The sequence below is a fragment of the Channa argus genome, chromosome 22, assembly GCF_033026475.1.
Source record: "Channa argus isolate prfri chromosome 22, Channa argus male v1.0, whole genome shotgun sequence".
NCBI lineage: Eukaryota > Metazoa > Chordata > Actinopteri > Anabantiformes > Channidae > Channa > Channa argus.
Genome location: NC_090218.1, coordinates 9722858 through 9737638, shown reverse-complemented (window position 1 = coordinate 9737638; position 14781 = coordinate 9722858). Strand labels below are relative to the sequence as shown.

General features: G+C 40.1%; 1 protein-coding gene across 10 annotated transcripts in view; it reads right to left on the bottom strand.

Moving 5' to 3' along the window:
* rapgef6 (Rap guanine nucleotide exchange factor (GEF) 6) overlaps positions 1-14781 on the bottom strand; it is a 147219-nt gene that overhangs the window by 14053 nt on the left and 118385 nt on the right. For 8 of the 10 annotated variants that reach the window (XM_067492005.1, XM_067492003.1, XM_067492006.1 and 5 more), the window contains 7 exons: positions 14254-14411; positions 11431-11445; positions 7559-7799; positions 4168-4335; positions 3702-3917; positions 1397-1608; positions 763-886 (listed from right to left, as the gene is read on the bottom strand). In XM_067492005.1, coding sequence (XP_067348106.1) covers positions 763-886; positions 1397-1608; positions 3702-3917; positions 4168-4335; positions 7559-7799; positions 11431-11445; positions 14254-14411 — 1134 coding nt within the window. The remainder of the gene's footprint in view (positions 1-762; positions 887-1396; positions 1609-3701; positions 3918-4167; positions 4336-7558; positions 7800-11430; positions 11446-14253; positions 14412-14781) is intronic. The other 2 variants (XM_067491999.1, XM_067492002.1) reach the window with 1 other exon arrangement.

The window sequence follows — 14781 nt, the reverse complement described above, 5'->3', positions numbered from 1 at the left end:
TGCCAACTGTTGGCATTATTAATGCTAAAGGATATTCCAGAATAAGTCCACAATAAATAAATCTATCTTTTCTGATGTTTTGAGCTTTTATTGTGAAAGGAGTGTCTGCAGGGGCAATCATGCACTGCAGCAGTGACGGACTATGATAAAACGCACACAAACAGTGATGCAAACTACACACTGCGGTTGGCATCAATTGAGCCTCACTTCCAGTCCATCCATGCTTCTGGTTGTCACATTCCAGCTGAGGAATGCAATCAAAATACCAAGAGCCATGAACCGGACAGGAAATGGACAGGAATTGATGAACCAGACCTCGAGTGTGCGCCTGATCCTGTTGGATAAGGATACAGGCTGCTTGGTGGAGGTAGGATGTAGAGGTTCCCTTTTTGCCCACATTTGTGTTCTTGTGTGGTAAAAGCATCATTTTCTTTGTAAAACCTAGAATCCACCTTTCTATACTTGACTCCCTGTATACATGCCTCTTTTTTCAAAGTAGCAACGATTCGGTATCAACTCTGAGAAACAAAGCCACAACAAACAGTTTGTTGACAGTAAACTTTTTGGAGATGGTCAAACCCAAATCCATGTTTTTTTCTGAGCTACAAAAGCTAATTGCATATTCCTGTATTCATACTGTAAATTTAACAAAAATCTCTTAAGAGTCACTGCAAATTAAAGCACTTTTTGCTAAAGAGAATAAAACTAGTTTAGAGAAAAAGCAGTAAATCTCCCGAGTACTGTGATGTCAGAATAACTAACCTCTGTCTGAACATGAGCACAGGGTCCATGTTGGCTGAGGTCATCCGGACCACGTGTCTGATCTCCTTTGCGATCATTCTCAGCTTCTCAAAGTTCACAAGACCATCTACGCTGGAGTCATTGCCTGGAAGGAACAAATGCAAATAAAGACGCACACATGGACAAACAGTACATCTGAAGTCAGCTTTCAACACTGTAAAAGAGATCAATAATTCATCTTTTGGGATATTTGCAAGATTCAATCTGCAACAACATTTTTATGACAAATCTTCAAAGCACAAATTCTCCTTGGTCTGGTCTCTTCTTGTCATTCTCCTCGGAGATCAAAGGGGCGTCTTTCTTTTTTTCCCAGCTTGCACAAATAACAAAACTTGGCCATTCATTTCTTTTTAAATGCGAAACCTATAAACGGAAGTCAGTTTGGGTAGTTTTGACCTGACTTAGTCACACGCTACAAAGGCAAAAGGGGAAGTCTTTAGCAGAAGTAAATCTCCTTATTGAGCCTGAAATTGACCTGCTGTACAACACAGAGGAATTAGTGACCATCAGACTGCACACAATGACATGTCAGCGCTCAGAAATGGCCTCAAAGGAAATGCAGAAATGAGTAAATGCTCTCCACAAAGCCGTTTACCTTCATGTAAAAATGTGAGGTCCTTCTTGACCACGGGGAACAGCGGGATGATGGGTGGCTGCATGCTCTGGCTGCTCAGGACATTGCGGTACTTGGCCATGTTCCTGGATGGGTCGAAAACGTCCTGCAGGTCTCCGAACAGCTTCTCGTATTTGCTGGGCAATTTCTCCCACGAGCTCCGCAGCCGAGCGACCGACGCCAGGTTCAGGCCGCTGTGTGAGCGAGGAAAAAGGTGCAGGGATGGCATGGAGCAGTAGGGAGGCGGAGAGAGATAAAGAGAATAGTTCATGGTGAGGTGGGAAAAAGAGAGGGGAAGGAGGACAGGGTTTAGTGTGGACGTTCAATACATGCATTCCATCAAAACGCACTAATCAGACAAAAGCACAATTAATTCAACAACTATTTTCATTTAGTAAGTCTTTTGATTTTTCAGATCAGAAGACCCCTTGAGGCAATGTCAACTCTGGGGTGACTCCTTCAGATGGCTGATAATTATGACTGGTGCATTTTTTTTTTTTTTGCTTATCAACTCCACTGTTGCCACTATTTCCCTGTGTTTTCCCCCTGTGTTGACAGCTATTCTTGCTTTTCAAACTCCCCGTCTCGACCCAATGCATCTTTGTGTTTCGGATAAAAAAAAAAGTGTGTGTCAGTATTTTATAAGATCTTGGTTCTACTCTCCATTTACCTACAGAAGAGATGCGGCTTCTCAAATGATAATACGATCATCATTATAAAGTTTGCATGATCATAGCAACGTATTCTGGTTCCAATCTTGTGACTGTCAGTGATGTGAAAGGGAGTTTTCCCATATTTCGTCTCACTTGTCACATGTACTGCTTTCCCTTTCGACTTTTAAACACTACTTCCACTATGTAGGGTTTGCATCAGAGAGAAGTGTGTGAAGACTTCCTGCTGTGAGGAGGCTGTAGAGGTCAGACACTTCTGCTCCAAAGTGCCTTTTACAGAAGTGAACAGAGGATTACCATACAGCTTATTAAACTGTCTGGACACAGTAGACACATGCTCTGTTCCATTTAACCCAATCTAAGGTTGGTAACATTAAGAAAACAAGATAAAGTTGTGTTGCAGAAACAGTGCCATCAAAATGTATTACAACTACTATATTAATTACTGTAGAACTCTATTACCATGCATTTAAATTCATGCTACAGCCACAGTGTAGGTTATCTCCTCCAACAGTGAATGGAAAATCACACACTGCAACATAAAACTCAGAGCTATCTAAATAATCGAGTAACCACACTTCCCTCATAAGCAATGAGGGAGCATGATGTGTTTTAGAATAATTACTCCGGAGAATGAGAAGCTGTTGCAGCTCCCAATGACACAGTCTGAGCATGAAGCGACAATGTTGCTACTGTACGTATGTAAAACAGGCCAACTTCTGTTTAGGAATCAGACATGTTTTTAAAAACCACTTCACAAAATGTATTAAACAACCTTTTAGTGGAAGACAGATGCATTTTATCTGTTTAACTGTCTTAAGTCGGTAAGTTGAGTTATGGCTAATGGACTTTTTTTCTAATATATCATCTGCATAAAAACAAACTTTACGGTGTCTAACGGGTAAATACATTGCCATCTCTTTTCATTCCTTTATTTATTTAAAATTAAAATATAAAGAATACAGAATTATCAAATTGGAAAAGTGGGCAGCTGCCTCAGGCCCTAGATCTACAGGGGCCAATTAAAAACTGAAACCGGTAGCTGCTGTGTTATTAACAAGAACAATTACCAAAACACACTTTCAAACAAACACATGTATGTACACAGGTATGTAGATGTTGGCAGTTTCAAACACCATCATGTGCACGCTCATCCCTAAAACTCACTAGCAGCACTAAATTGCCTCTGCTTGTGTGGGTTTTACCCGTTACAATGAGCACATTTACATACATCCTTAGTCAGCAATCTAGTACCAAACCACAGAGACCAGAGGGAAACAAGAAGCAACAAGCAGTAAGAGTAACTGTTGCTATGGGACTATTGTGTTAAACACTGTAAGGTTGCAGATGCAGACTCTGCGTGGTTTGTGGAGGAGCCAACGTAGTGAGCAGGAGGTGAGATTGGTTCTCCTAGGAATGGCTGTGGGAGGAAAACGTGTCCAAAGCTAAGGCGGTGGAGTAAATGCATAGGGTCATCAGAAAAAAAATTAATCCTGGCTTTAGTGTCACCACTTATTTACAGAAATGCTAAAAAATAATGAAAGGACAACATGTCAACACATTTCATTTAGTAAGCGAATACACACACACACATACACTTTCTACATTGAGCCCACCTGATAATAGCAAACATGGAGTTGAAGTTCTTGCATTCTCTGCAGTGCAGGGCGATCTTGATGAAGTGTTTAATGGTCTTCATCCTCTTCAGGGCATTGGGCTCCTTCAGGATCTCTGTGGCAACCCAGAAGGTCTCCTGGTTCATCACCTCCTCAAACTGTTTCAGATTGCCACTGGCCGTAGACGAGTCTAGTTTAAACAAGTCGTCCACATACCTGCGAGAAACAACAAACAGGTTAAAGTATTTTTTCTTAGCTTAAGAGAAATTTCAAAAACACATTTTAGAAGCACAAAGATATCTAAAGGTTATAAGCACATTCAACAATGCTCAATATTCCACTATTAATTTAATTTTCATCTTATTGTCTTTAACTCTAAAAAGGATTTACTGCAAGTGTTCGAATTTGTAAACATTTCTCACAAAGGTATTATGATCAGAATAATATTAACAAAACAACTACATACTCTGTGGACTCGATGTTCCTGAAGAGCTCAAAGTCTCTCATGGAGAGCTGGGCAGCGACCTCCATGGTGCTGAGCTGCAGCAGAGATATCTGACTCTCTCTGAGGAGGTCCTGGGCGTCCTCGTCTGAGCACAGCGTCTCCGTCTCCATGTTGTTCTTCAGGTAGTACCTAAAGGGAGGGAAAGAGGTTGAAGTTGTGGAAGTAAGTGCATCTGTGCTACCAAGTCAAATTATTATTTCTGTGCTGCTAATTTTATTACTTTTTTCTTTGCAGCTGCTCCTGCTTTGGAGTTAAAGTAATAATAACCACTAATGCAATAATGAACTTATGTTTCTGCTGTTTTATATGACTATTCATTTGTACAATTATTGCACTTCCTTGACTTCTGTCTGCAATATTTGATAAAGCAAAAAGAAATTCAGCAAAAACAGACCAAACAAAACGAGAGAAAACAAACAGGAGAAGATGAATTAAATTACAGCATTACAGTATAGACTGGGTCATAAAATACCTTGAAAGCAATACTGTATCATGTCTTTGATGACACAAAGGGTGTATTTAGTATTTTAGTTTGGTTATGTAGTTTAGGAAAACTACAGAAGGCAGCAGATCTACAGTATTTTCATATGCTTTCATTTAAGCTGCAGAAGTAGACATGTGGGTGGACAAGATCCAGTTTTTAAGCCAGCTGTAAATCTGTGCATAAAAAAAAAAGACAAATCTGTCGAATGTTCTCCACATTCACATTTTATTTTAAATGGGCACATTTCCTGTCTCCGGCTTAAGATTAGTTTAAGGACAGGGAATTAATACTCTGGTGGTATTGATAGAGTATAGCCATATTTTACCTCGGTGCAAAGGAGGGAGAAGGTGAGTGACGAAGGGGGGGGGCTCTCCGCAACAGAGAGGTAGGAAAGACGACAGGTGCATGAGTGAACAGGAAAAAAAATAACATCAATTTCTCTTCAAACCTGATCCCCAACAGTTTTCTGGGAAAGATTCCAGCAGTGGGCCATCTCTCTTACCTTGTTATGGGTTTCTGTGTTTATAAATCTAAACCCTCGACCCCCCCCCCCCCCCTCCTGTTTCCACTCTAATGGAGCTGTAATGTGGTCACAAAGGAATGCAGCACCTCAGAGCACTCTAGACCTACAACCCTCAGGGCCAAAGTGTTGGCCAGCATGTGGCTCTAAATTGCCCTGTCAGAGCTGGAGACAGCAGCTATCAGGAGGAAATGTGATGTAAAAAATGATAATACACGCCATATTTCACATTTAGAATTAAATCATAAAAGAAAGGCGTGTATTTATTGATTTAGGACTTTTTTGGAATGTCTTAGAATATGAAATAAATAAATAGTAATTAAAAAAAAAAAAAAAAAAAACAGCCTGCAGGACATAAAACCAGAAGACAGTTTTGCAACTTCAGCAAAAAAAAAAAGAAGAAGAAGAAAGCAGATGGGAAGATGTATAATGGGAAAAGATAAAAGATGAGAAGACAAGAGAGCAGAGGAAAGAAGTCAAGAGTAGACAAGAGGAGAGCAGAGGCAGAGGAGAAGAAGAGATAATGAGACAAGCAATGAGGAGAGGAGACTAAACAATGTGACAGAAGAAGTGAGGGGAGGAGATGATGGCAGAAGAGGAGATGAGAGAAAAGAAAGTAAGATTAAATTAATGATAGACGAAGTGGTGCTAAGTAGAACTGGAATCAAGCCACTGTAAATAGTCTTAGGTGGTTTGTGTGTGCGTGTGTGTGTGTGTGTGTGTGTGTGTGTGTGTGTGTGTGTGTTGAGCATTGAGTCCTTGAGCTGCATCTCTGGGTGCCTGTGCATATGTATGCAACTGCTGGATGGCAGCAAAAGGTCTGAATAATGTTATAAATGAGCAATTTCAGGTTTGATTTTGAAATGCATGTCTTCACTTTGTCCACGTTGGTCCCTGAGTGTACAGGGTCAATTTTATCCATTTAGAAAATCATCTGTAACACAGTGTGTGAAAAGAATGTAATAGGTGGGCGACTGGATCTATTTCTATGCCCGTGTGAGCAAGTTCGTGTGCGCATGAAAAATTCTCCACGTGGCATATTGTCTGCAGAGGCCACCGCCCCTACAGAAGATTAAATATTCATGCTAATCTAGCAGGGAGGCAACTGGTGACAGACCACAAGAGACGATGAGCAAGCGAGAAAATTCTGGAAACCGGTAGAAGTAGCACACTTCACAGCTGCTGTGTAATTCTTCATGTCCATGTTTAATCTAACAGGGAATGTGTCTAGCATGAGGAAGACACTGTACACCAACATGGGAGACAACTAAAAAAATAAAATAAAAAAATAAAAACTGTCCAGAAACACACACTCATCATCAGGGTGTTTATAACTTAGCCAGCATCCACAAGCTGCAGGGTTGGTGGTTTGATTCCTGGCTTCTTCTGGCCACATGTTGAACTGTCCTTGAACAAGACACTGAACCCCCACATCCAGTAGTGGCTCGAAAGACAGCTGTCCAACAACAGTGTCACCATGTTTAGCCCTTTGAGATGTCAAGGTGTGACTGCAGCCATTCACCAGCATCACATGCAACTTTATTGTTATCTATAAACTGCAGTTTATTTTGTTTTGCTTCACCTTCAAGAAACTGCACCTTGTGCACCGAGTTCTGCTCAGAGTAGCTGAGTAACTACAAAGGTTTCCCCACAGCTTTAACGAGCAGCACCACTTGACAGTGGATGTCAATTCTGCTCCTCAGGACCTGGAGCCCTGCTGGTTTTCATTCAAGCCACTTACCCAGGAAATAATTTACACCTCTGTAAAGCTAAGTGAATTAAATACAGTGCAACACTGCACGGTTTCCTCAGAAAAAGGATTGACAAGCGTTGTTCTAGTATCAATATATACTGTGTGTATTGTATGAAGTATAAATCTACTGTGTTAGTAGTGATGATGTTAAACTGGACGTTGTCACATGTTGGAAAGTCAGAACTCCTTCACAGGAGTTTTGTACAGAGTACAAGTACAGAGCACTGTGCTGCTTTGCATTAACTGAACATAAAAGAAATTTAAAAAAGCAAAGGAAGAAAAAGGCACCGCAGGTTTAGTTACTGAAGCTTTCAACGCTACACAGGTCTAGAGAAATTTTCAGTTCCATTCAGCTGTTTTCTGTTCAAGATTCTCACTGTGAACTACACGCAAGTGATGTCCATGCCTTGGTTTCATTACAGACATCTGTCCCTGAACAAGAAATAAAGCTGCTTCCTGTTTTTTTTCATGTTCTTAGTTTAATCTTTTTTTAAATTACCTTGCAAAACACTCATGTGTACCTCGTGACTATTAATAACCATAATTAACGTTTGCATTAAACGCCTGTTTATTTCAGTTTTGCATTTCTTCTTACCTGCCGTTGAGCTGAATCCGATCAGCCAGCTTGGAGAGCTGGTCGGGGAGGCGGCGCTGTTTTATGACTCCCTCTGGGCTAACAGACACTTCACACAGAGAATAGGTCTCTGATGCTGCAAGGAGGCCGAACTCATTGACAGTGTGGGCGACCACATCCTTGGCAGTAGTGTCCTTACTGATGATGATGTAGCAGCTCTGCTGGTCAGCTTTAAACACCCGGATCACCTGGTCTGGGATGTCTTAGAGTGGGAGAGAAAGGAAAGAAGAGAGCTGTCAGCGACTAATGAGAATTAGATGAATTTGTGGTTATTACACAAGGAGGCTGATGCTGTAACAAATGCTAATAAGGCAATAAAACTAAAAGTAATCATATCTTTGATGCAATAGTAGGTTTTCTAATTTTCTATTAACTAACTATACTAAGTATATATAGTATACTAACTATATTTATCTGAATAATGTACCAATAATGTGATCCTTAACAAATGAGGGCTGTGCCAGTTATGACAGATAGGCTAATAGCTTTCAGGGGACAGGACTTATGGCTTCTACGCAGAATATATTTGATGAGATCACCGCTCTCCTGCCAAAACTTCTGGGGTATAAAACCAAATGGACAAAGTTCAAAGAGACAACTGTATCTGTTGTTACAGTTTGTGTCTCTTATGGATTAAACACATTTGAGTCACAGTGCTAAATCTCTGGATACCTCAAAATCAGTACATAGTGGCCCTATGTAAATCCTTTTAACCAATCACACCAATTCTCTTCCAGGGATTAAGACTAAAAACTAATCTAGTATGGCCTTGAAAAATATCATTTTAGTCAGTTTCTCAGGCATTCTCTATTTTATTCTACACAAAAACATAGATGGTGGCAGGAAATTACACCATCTAGCTTGTTTTGATCAAATGTCGAGCGCAGTGTCTGGTGATAATGATACTGGCTGCAGAAAGATTAGATAAACAAAGCCAAATTTTAAATAAAATTAGTCTCTTCCTCCTTTGAATGACAGCATTCCCTGGCATCTTTGGTTTGGTGGAGGCAAAGTTAATAATACACAAACAAACTAACATATTTTTCTAGGACTAGTTTTTGATTTTAAATGATTAGAAAAGTCCTGGATGATTCAGAAAATACTTTAAGTGTTGTCGAATGAGAAAGTTCGCACTGTTACTCAACTGTATGTACTACATGAAAAGCACAATCTGAGACTTGTGTAACAGTAAGTTTTTTTTTTTTAAATGACATTCAACTTATTCAGTAACTTATATTTATTAACACAAGTTTATTATTGTCTTATGTTATGGTCCACCACAGATTCATACACACACACACACACACACACACCGACTTGTTCTCATTCTGCGCAATAAAAACAAATATAGTATGATATGTATTCAGGATAATATTCAGGAACGTTGAAATAAAAAACATTATTACCTTCAATAAATAATCATGTAAGTAGGATTTACTTAATTGGACAAAAGATTTGACACTTAATAAATTATTAATAAAAACAATAATAGTTCATTATCACAATGAGTTTTGTTTTTAAGTGACAGTGTAATATATTTATGGCAATAATCAATATTAAGAAAAAAAAAGCCAGAATGTTGCTGGTGACTATGGTAAACTTTTTACTGGGGCAGCTGATGCCGTAGCAGATGGATGCGGCTCACACGTTGTGATGTGCGGTAAATAATGGAAATGTTTCCCCTGAATGAAACGGTGCATTGAAGATCCCTGCGGTTGAGTAAGGAAGAGGGTACGGCCCATTAGCCACAGACAGCCACGCAGCTTTAAAACAAGGAGTTAGGATAATGGCACTGTGACAAGTGCAGAGAGAGTCCGACAAACCAGATGAAGTTGTCACACAGTAGCAACGAGTTTGTTTTCCTCTTTAGCGGAAGGAGCTCAAGAAGCAGGGGGTTCACGCAAACACGCTCCACGCGCAAACACACACACACACATACACACACAGCTACTTCCGTCTCGTCTCTGAAGTAGACAAAAAATCATTACCTTTCCCCTTATTAACATGAAGATCTGATGGTGAATCTGGGTGCTAAGGTTTTTTTTTTGTTTTGTTTTGATGACAAAGCTCCGGCACCTTTATTATCACCACCACAGCGGCAGCAACACAATAAGCAGAGACAAAGGTGTGAATGCAAAACCAATAACAATAAGGCTGGAATGAATGTTGACAATCAATCACCAGTGCTTGTTTAAGGAGCTGCGTATGTATGTACCGTATGTTTCTGTGTGTTTATAGAAGGTTCAGAGAGGAATACATTTTCAATATCTGTGAAATTAGTGTATGCTGTTTACAAGGGAATAGATTTGCAGCCAAATGGTATTTTCTGTCCTGTAATTTTTTTAATCACAATTTCTCGAACTTTCATGGGCTTTATTATTATGTTTACCTAGAGCAAGCTGATGTGCTTTGTTTAATGAACGATTTTTACACCGCTGTTATCTCTTTTTTTGTGATTCATTCCTACAGTGTGGAAATATTGATGTTGGCGGCCTTTCTTGATGATGAATGAGTTGTTTAGGGACTTTAGACTTATTGATTTTAAATGCATGACATGCAAACCTAATATAACGTTTAAAGAATTACTGAGGGAGATACCAACCGTACAAAAACATGGATTGTTGACATCAGAGTTTTCATTGTGCAGCTCTCCACCCTTGTGTCCCTTGTTGCTGCAGTAGCACAACAGGGTGGTGAGGGTGGAGTGAGCGAAAGCGAAATGCTTTGTGTCTCATTAGCTGTGATTTGTGATTAGAGTGTGGGAAGCTCTCGGCTAAATCACTGGCCATCATATCCGGGAGGCCTAATCGTGCTTAATCCTCTGGACGATTTGTGACCTGACCCACACACGGGAGGACGATCGCTGCTCACCAAGTCAAACATCTAATCAATTATAATCTTTAATGAGGTATCATTCATTTTCATCAACACCAGAGAATTGATTCGAGGTCTAAAGCCAAGAAAGTGAAAAAGGTCTTTGTTTATCGCAAACGCAGCAATAAGAGGCAAGCAGCACTAAACACAAGCCTCAGTCTCCTCCTCCTCCCCCTTTCTAGTGTTTGCTACATCTTTTCTCGGACACTCCATTATAAAGTCAGAAATCATAAATCAAATGTGAAAGCATCCGGAGTAAATGAGGACAGGACATGATGGCTGATGCTCAAAGGACAGAGGCGTAGAGTAGCTGGACTTTAAACACTAAGGCCATAATGGCAGGCACAACAAGACCAAGACTATTAAACACCAATGACCCTAATGTATCTAGCATCACCTTCAACTGGGCCGATTTGAGATGTGGAACTGGGAAAAGGCCACAGTCAGAGTTTTGAGTAGTGCCAATGCTACAGGACACAGAACAAATGCTATGGCGCCGGATGCTCACAAAACACCCAAACTGTTTTGGAGCAGGGATGTTGCAGTTTGTTGCAGGCTCGCGATTCTGAATAAGGTGCCTCTGGTATTTCTATGTATTCCTAACCAGCCCATTTTACTTCAAATGGAAACAAAGTCATCAGCTTATAGGAACTGGGTGTTGTTTGAATCAGCACAGTTTTCCAGAAAGAAACAAATTACATAGTTTTAAAGTAAAAATAATAAACATCAATACTTTAACTTTAATATTGTAACGCAAACTCCTGAAAAGTGAAAACAACCATAACATGACCCAGGGGCAAAGTGTAGTAGAAACACGCAACAAAATCCAAACTTGGAGATGGAGTGTGGAACAAAAAGCTCATGAATTAAAGAAGAAGAATTCGAGATGGAGAGGACATTTGGGAGGAACAGTTACTGAAACACAGTCAAACAAAAGCACTGAAGGTATTTATACTTACAGTACAGTCCCAACGCTTGGCAGGCAGAGAAGAGAGGAGAGAAAACACAGTGAATATGAGAGGAAGTGTGGGAGGCGTACAAATGGAGAGTGTGGTTGGAAACATAGAAAAAAAAAAGGAGAAAAGACCAGTGGAGTTTCTAGTGCAGTCTTAATCTGTTCATGGGAAACCAGAGGAAGCATGAGACATTGTGTCAACTATAAAACTTTTGTTTAAAAATCACAGACAATGTTGCTCAATCGAAAGCCCATTATAGGACGACTTCACGGATTTTGAACTTGCTTCTTCTGGTTCTCTTCTCTATGAGATTTCAACTTTTACAGACAAACAACATTGGACACATTGTGCACTAAGATCCGCCCTTAGTTTGGCAGCCATGTTGCTCACACTGCCCTTTATGAAAAGAGGAAAGACACCGACGCATCTGGGCTTCTCCTCATCCTGATGTTACTACAGGTAGGTGTTTGTGGGTATTCCAAGCCCTGCAGAGCATCTGGAAGAGGGGGGGGCGGGGTTGAGCTGTTTGAGCCTGTACTATTAAATCTAAATGAAGGTCAGAGGAGTAAAGGAAATTTTATCTAATGGTGGATGATTAATGAGACCTAGCTAGTACGACACAAGCACATGTGACGTATAGGCCTACGAACTATGATCTACGAGCAGGTGTGTGTAGCTCATTGACAAAAGGCATGTGGAATAAATCAGGACTAGATTCACTGTCTGGCTCTCTTTCACCTTTCCACTTTCACACTCTTGTTCTCCCCTCTCTAAATCTATATTCTTATTAAGACACACACACACACACACACACACACACACACACTCAGAGAGTGCTCCATGTTTGTTTAAATAATTATGGGCTCAAGAACCCATCAGAACCCAGGAGGTTCATTCTTGTCAAATGGATACAATCCTGCAACAACTCTGTGCCACTTCAAAAAGTGTTTGTGTGAGTCTGTGTGCACAACCATGCTAGAAACTTCCACTTTGCTTGCTGTAAATGTGTGTCTCTTTGTCATTGCAAGTGGGTGTAAGTGTTTCTGAGGTCTTTGCCTGCATCTTAAGGAGAGAGAATGATAAATGAAGAATCGGTGAATTTGTGTCGAGACAAAGAAGTGCACACTGCACTACACTTCTCATTGAGCTGTGATTGTGTTCAAGGGTGACAGGTTGTCTGTACAGTGTCTCTCGGTGCTCACTGAGCACTCCACAAGTGGCTTTCGCTGTTCCGTAATGCAGAGGTCTCATGTCAAGTGTGACAAACAGCTTGAGGGTGGAAAGGAGCTGGATCGTATTATGAGGCCTCCTGACAGTGAAGGCTGAGGCCGTGAAGTTCACAGCCAGCTGCCAATGACTGCTGTGAAAGTTTGATTTGTCTGTCTTTGTCTGTCCCCATAGTACTTGCAGTTGTATAGTTCATCTATCCATCCATTATCTTTAACCGCTTATCTTCAGTGCTGTTCAAGGTCGCAGGGCGCTAAAGCCTATCGCAACTGTCATTGGGCACCGTATGTATACTACACATCAAAAGGAGTATAAATTACATTTTTTGGATATTTTTAAGTTAAGAAATTTAATTTAAAGAAACATATTTGCATGGGTGTCTTTTGCTCTTGGCGTGTTTAAAAGAGATGAACTAATCAATAACATTTAGCAAGAAAGATGCCAAGAGGCAGGCATCAACATGTCCCCCAGCTGATCCCCGGGGATATTCAGCATTAAATGTTAATTATAAATTATTACAACATGGGTTTTGGCCAATGTTTATTTTTTTTTTGTCTAGTTATATCTATATTATATTAGGGCTGCGACATACCACATGTCAAACAAATTCACATTCCGGCTGTGGAAAAAAAAAAAAGCTTAAATTGCTAAATCTTATCCGCTGTCACTCAAATTCCAGAGCCATCAGGTCCTTGGGGTGACAACAGTCTCCTTGGAGACGCTTGAAGGTGTGTGAACTTTGCCAACAAAATAATACAAAAGAAAGGCAGCCTTGTTGCCTTAGGACACCTCTGGAGGTGTCCAGGGACATTCGGAGTGTAGGTCACCTTTGTTTTGAAGGTGTTGCCTATATCTTTGATACTACACATACCGGGGAATGGCAATAGTGTTAATGAGTAAAATCATTTTTTAAATAAGTTTGTCTGAAGTCAATGCAGAGGGAAAAATACATTAAACTTGTGGATCATCCAGAAGAATAAAAAAAAAACAAAAAAAAAAAACAACAGACTTACATTTTCTACATTTCTTATCCTTCCCCAATGTTTAAAATGAGATCAGGGAAGCAGTGACAACGCTACAACAAAACTCGGTGCGGTAAAACAAGCTTTCTTTTAGTCAGATTACCTCACCCATGTTTTAAAGCCACAATGCTAATAATAATCCATTAAATCCAGGTTTAATGCTACATGCACATCTCAGCAAGATTAGACTATGCAGTGTGTTTGTACTGGAAAAGGACAAAAAGGCATACATGCAAAAAGGTCAATAAACATATTAAAAACTATTTGAGTGTGGTGTTCAGGGATGCTATTGTGCCAAAATACACAGAGTACAGAGAAGAGAGACGGCAAAAGTAAGACACTAAATGAAACAAATATACCGTATGGCATGTAGTTAATGTGTAGCATGGATTTGTGGGTCACAGTTGAACCAGGAAGTTTGTTACATTAATTGGACAAAAATACAGCAAATCATTAAAACCAAGGTGGATCAATCTGTGTACTATTAAAGATAATCATAGAACATTTCCTCATGCTTTGTAACATTCGTGTCAGCAATGTTTGAAACCAATAAAGCAACTAAATCAATCTTTTTTACCTGCAGGGTTGGAGAAGTCGATTACGCTGGCTGCTGGCTGCAGCAGGTCGGGGCTGCTGGACGACAGGTTTCCGGGGATGGGCATGATGGCCACGCTGTGACGGCACTGCTTGGTACCAACGATGCTGTCGTCCTGAGAGTGACCCATGCCGCCATCACTAGAGAGGAAAGGAGGTGATGGACAAGAAAAAGGAAAAGGTAAGGAAGTATAGTATTGGAAGAAAAAAGATATAAGAGAGAGGAGGGGGGGGAATTAGATTTTCTCCTTCATGTAACTCAATAAACAAGTCAATGTTCTAAAATGTTGTTTTGCAGCAGTGGACATTTTTTTTTCTTTGCAAAAAAGTGGCTGAATGTGTTTTTCCTTTCGTTTTATGAGGTTAAGCAGAAATATTAGAATTCGTGTAATTCCCCTTAGCTTGAGAATATACCAAAATAACATCTTATGATGCAGTGGAAACAACACAAAGAAGATTTAATGTCCACTCTTGCAGAAATAACAACACAGTTCATTAATGTCCATATGTT